At 36.0% G+C, this 5,198-nt stretch overlaps 1 protein-coding gene across 2 annotated transcripts in view; it reads left to right on the top strand.

The window, feature by feature from the left end:
* The first annotated feature begins 393 nt into the window (after positions 1-393).
* LOC110017996 (thymocyte nuclear protein 1) overlaps positions 394-5,198 on the top strand; it is a 17,013-nt gene continuing 12,208 nt past the window's right edge. The window contains exon 1 of one of the 2 annotated variants that reach the window (XM_020715201.1): positions 394-1,025. In XM_020715201.1, coding sequence (XP_020570860.1) covers positions 509-1,025 — 517 coding nt within the window. In that variant the 5' untranslated portion in view covers positions 394-508. Of the gene's footprint in view, positions 1,026-1,079; positions 1,288-5,198 lie in introns of those variants that run through there. The other variant, XR_002293315.1, reaches the window with a different exon arrangement.

Here is a 5,198-nt window from a genome sequence, read left to right as displayed (position 1 = left end):
TATTTTGTAATAATATTATTTTAAATTAATATTATCTTATTTATTTTAAGATAAATAAATTAAGACAAGAGGGCTTGACCCGTACTAAATAAAATTAACTAAACTCAAATCAAAACCTAAAGTCACTCTGGCTAGACTCTCTCATTTGGGAGAAAAATTATATAGGAGTCATAATGTAAAATGCACATATAGCATCACGCCACTAAGTGAAAAAAATATTACATCAAGACTTGTGACTTGTGATGCATTTGGAGTTTAAAGATAGGACGTCACGTGTCAAGTGAGCTACATTATTTTTAAAACCGAACAATACTAATATTGAACAGTGGTGCTCACCTGGACTTCCAACCCAAACTGCTAAGGAGACATGAGTTAATATTCTCTCCCACTGAATTAAAAAAAAAAAAAAAATAGTTTCTTCGATGTGGATGGCGGGCCGCTCCGTTTCCCTCCAAAAAGCCAGTCCCCTCCGCTCCTCTCTCTGCCCCGTCAAGAAATCTCGAATACAATGAGAAATCTTAAACAAGCGCTCGTTAGAAACAATGGGAAACGCAGCTACTGGCTTCTCAAGACGGAGCCGGTGGAGTGGTCGTGGGATGATCAGCTCCGCTCCGACGGTGGTGTCTCCCGGTGGGACGGCGTACGAAATCGTCAGGCGCAGAAAAACCTCAAGTCCATGAAATGCGGCGATCTCTGCTTGTTTTATCATTCCGGACGCGAACGCCGAGTGATCGGCGTGGTCGAGGTTGCCAGGACTTGGTACTCCACTGCCGATGAAAGCAGCGATGACTGGGAGGGGGCGGTAAACGTTCGGACGGTGTCGGAGATGCGGCGAGCCGTGGATTTGAGGGAGATTAAGGCCGCGACAGGGGAGATGAAGGATTTCGCACTCTTACGGCAGCCGCGGCTTTCGGTGGTCCCGGTGCCAGAGAAAGCTTGGAATCGAATTTGTGAGATGGGTGGAGGGTTTTGGGATGAGGATGGCGAAGGAGAACATGGGGAGAATAAAAAAGAGGGGGATACAGGTGAGGGAGTTATTTGCTAATTATTGAGGTGTTTAATCCTGGCTGTGAATTTTTAGGTTTTATTTTTTCTTTTTTGGAAATTAGTTTCCACCGTCCATTTGGAATAGTTTATGGATGCAATCATTTTTTGTTTTTTTCAAACATTCATTGTTGCGACTCTTGAGAGCTACGTTTGATACCCTAGCTTTTCTTGGATCGGGGTGGAAAGGATGTTTCGAAGGGGAAGGTTTCTTTCGCTTCCCATGGTGGTAGGAGCTGTTGTGTAAGCGTCTCAACTTTCTCTCTCGCTCGCTCATAAAGCCCCTTTTCCTAACCGGCCTTTTTTTTTTCAGTAATAGTACTTTTAGGGTTGTCTACCTTTTACGACGTTTAATAAGCTGCATGCAGGTTCAGCATTTTGGTTGGTACACGGATCAAATGATTAATTCTTGGCTGGTCCAACTTTATAGCATATTTTATTCTGATCTATGGGAAGAAGGATTTTACTTTTTTCCTTTCTGTATCAATCGCATTATTTGTTGGTTTCGTATGAGCTATTTGATCGAAGGAACATCCTGAGTGGTAACCTGAAGCATCACTTCCCTTGTTTGACATCCAATTTACAAGTAAACAAATGTTTAACTTCAATTTGCTAAGATTAGCTTAATTCGGCAATTGCATACCAACTGTTTGAGTTTCGCTCTCAAGTGTTTGACTCCAAAGAGAGAATTTACTATTTCTTTTGAAGCTTCTACTTTTTGATAGAAATGTTGCTGGAAGAGGCTTTCAGGAGTTCTGGGATTTTGTTATTGACTTCCTAAATACTTGACAATGCAGGTTTTTCATGTCTCCAAGTCAGGCACGCTAGAGATATTGAGCTTATAGTTATCTAAAGATCGGATAGTTTTGTAGTAAGGTTTAATGGAAACACTTAACAATGCATTTATTTTTTTCATTTAGGACTCTGAAACTCTAACAGGGTTGATGACAATGAATTGTTTGAAATAGGATAAATGTCTCTTTGTGCCTTGAATCTTTATCTGGACTATGTTTGGTAGATCTGCCCAAGTGATTTTATTTGATTTCATATTTGCTCTCTTTTAGTTTATCCAAAAATTCCGTTTGGCAGGGTTTAAGGTCAAATTCTGTTTAAATCCTGCTCAAATCTCATACCAAAGAGCTGTTGTCATTGTGGAGCCTACAACATCCAAACCAAAGAGAAGCCAACGCTTTTGCGCCGGCCTTGGGCGCTGCTTGTAAGGGAGGCGCCTTCGCGCCCATGCTTAGGTCCTTGACAAAGAAGGGGGCGCATTTGCGCCTGAATTGCTCAAATATGCTGGGAGTGATTCTTTTGTGCGAAGTCTGGGCGCTTTTGCTCCTGGTGCAATTACCACGATTTTTTTGGTTTTAAGACCAAAATTTTGAACCGCATAATGTGTGTTGGTTGTAGGTCTTTCTTGTCTCAGATTCAAATTCATGCGACACTTTGATGAAAATCAACACAAAAGAAAGGAAAAATACGACGAAATCAGGAGAAACTAAAAGGATATATAGATTTCTTGAAAGGTGTTCAGGAAGATCTGCTATAAAATCCATCAACACACAATCAATTACATGCCTCGAGAAGAGATATTGAAATTCTGTCGAAAGTTTAATAGAGGTTGCATAACATGGTGTTAAATAGTCTTGGTTAACTTATAAGCGGTTTTTTCTGAGATTTGAAAGAAAATTAAAATGAAGCCAATACTACCATGACTTTACCATTCTTAGAGTCTTTAACCATATTCTTGATTGTATGATTAGTCACTTTTATCGGTTTTTTTTTTCTATAAGTTGGATTTAGCTCGAGTAGGATTTAGCAAATCTTGAATCTCAAGAGGATTAAATCCAGAAAATTGTTTCTTGATAATTAGGAAATCCTGTTAAATCTTATTATGTTATTTGGATATTTCTTTCATGATGTAAGATTTTTGAGGGAAAAATCTTTTAACTTTGTTAAATATTCCGAATTAGGGTATTTCACAAATTTTGTATGGAACTATTAATGGGGTTGAAATAGGATATATCAAAATCATAGGATCCCCTAAAGCTTTTTGCTAGTATTTAGCAAAATCTTGCTTAATTTACATTCGTTTTGAAAATTGTTTAGGCTTGGGCTAATAAGTAGTTTTGGGCCTAGATATTTGTAGATTAGATCATATGATTTAAGTGACCTTTTAATGATAATAATATTTAATATCTTATTTTATATAATTGTTGTAAGTTTAATGTATGTAGCTTCATTGGTAGTACGGTGCAAAATCTTGGATATGTAATAATTTGGATTGTAGATATTACAATCTGCTGTAGGACTGTTTATATTTCTATTGATTTGTGGTCTTTTTGAATTATAATTTGAATGTGTAACTTGGGTTTACTTGTGTTTTATTTGATCTTGATGGGGTCTAGTTCAGAGTAGAGGTTGAATGGGAATGGGGCATAGCACTACAATTGTCATTCAAAGCAATGGTTTAGAAATTCAAAGCAATGGTTTAGAATAATGGATTGGAGTAGAGATCCTTGTGAGCATTATGATTTGGGAGAATATATTAGAGATTGTATCTAATTTATTATAGGGCCATATCTTCATCCTTAGAATGATAATAGAGACCAAACAAGAGTAAGGATTGTTTCTAATTTCTCATAGGCCTTGTGTTGTATGCCACTATCTAATTTCATTGCACATCACCATTTGACGCCATGATGTTGATTTTATTTTACATGGTATATCTGTGGTCTCCTCTATCAGTGTATTTCTCATTAGGTGTCAAATTTATATGGTGTAATTTAGATTGGGCATTTCAAATAATTTTTTAGGTCATATCAAAAGGAGATGGTAACATAATGCAATGTAGAAAGTTGTACATGGCGGTTGTTTGGTACCACCGGGAGCATGGAGCAATAAATTCTAATAAATCAGGGAGTGTATTTCTCATTAGGTGTTGGATTTATATGGTGTAATTTAGAAAGGGCATTCCAAATAATTTATATGGTCATATCAAAAGGAGATGATAACATAATGCAATGTAGAAAGTTGTACATGGAGGTGGTTTGATAACACCACGGGAGCATGGAGCAATAAATTCTAATAAATCAGGGATTTGGATAACAATCATGCTAGTGTAAATTAAAGTGGATTTTCCTGCAAGAATGTTTGATAAGAGTTGCTTCAAAGGAAAATATTAGTATGCACTATGTTGAAGAAGGGCAATGATATAATTGTCAAGGATTAGAAGATTTTGCTATTTATGTTGGAAAAACATCCAAGAAACTGCTTACTTTTTACTGGTCAGTGTTTTTATTGTGGATGAGATGTACATAAGGTGAAAATTTGTCTTAACTAGAGTTTCGGTAAAGAGTTTTTTTTTTTTTTTCTTTTTTATTATTTTTTATGAGTTTCAGTAAAGAGTTATTGAGGAATGTAGATAGAGTGGTTTGGGATCATGTTAGTGGGAACAATGGTCCCATATTAAGGATGATAGGTATGTTTATTAGTTTTTATTAGATTTTTACTCTATTTTTCATGTTCTGCTATGTATAGTTTACTTGGATACTATATTAAAATCTAAAGATCATTTAACTTGATGTTCGTGTTCTATATTTTATTGTATGTTGAATTTTTTTTATTGATTGATTTTAATCTTTCAAAATATAGAAGAATTAAATACATATTTGAAAATGTATTGGATTAGGATGTGTGGGTGTTGGGTATAATTGGATAATTCACATTAGGATTAGGGGAAGAATTATACGGATGATATCTCCATCTTTATGGATGGTGCATTATTGTTTTATCATCGATACTTGAAATTAAAGTTGGCCTCTGGTACGATCAGACGTTAAGATCGACATGTTTTTCCACAGAAATTAGGGCAAACCCAATTTTTTTTTCAATAATCCAAACAACTCAGCATGAATACGAAAGAGTAGCACCTGGAATTTGAGAGGTAGGCAATCTCTCTCAATCCCTACAATTCGAGAGGTAGGAAATTTCTCATAAATCCTAAACCTAAGTTCAAAATAATCTCATGCATAAACCTAATCCTAGACTTAGCAAATCATACCTAATGATAATAATAATGAAAGACTAAATTTCCCTTATGTGCACAAAAGAGAAATTTCTACTAAGGCTAGACGCCAAAACAACAATACCCC

This window comes from Phalaenopsis equestris, unplaced genomic scaffold (assembly GCF_001263595.1).
Source record: "Phalaenopsis equestris unplaced genomic scaffold, ASM126359v1 Scaffold000002, whole genome shotgun sequence".
NCBI classification, from domain to species: domain Eukaryota; kingdom Viridiplantae; phylum Streptophyta; class Magnoliopsida; order Asparagales; family Orchidaceae; genus Phalaenopsis; species Phalaenopsis equestris.
The sequence above is the reverse complement of the archived record's forward strand: the minus strand, read 5'-3'. Positions and strand labels throughout refer to the sequence as shown.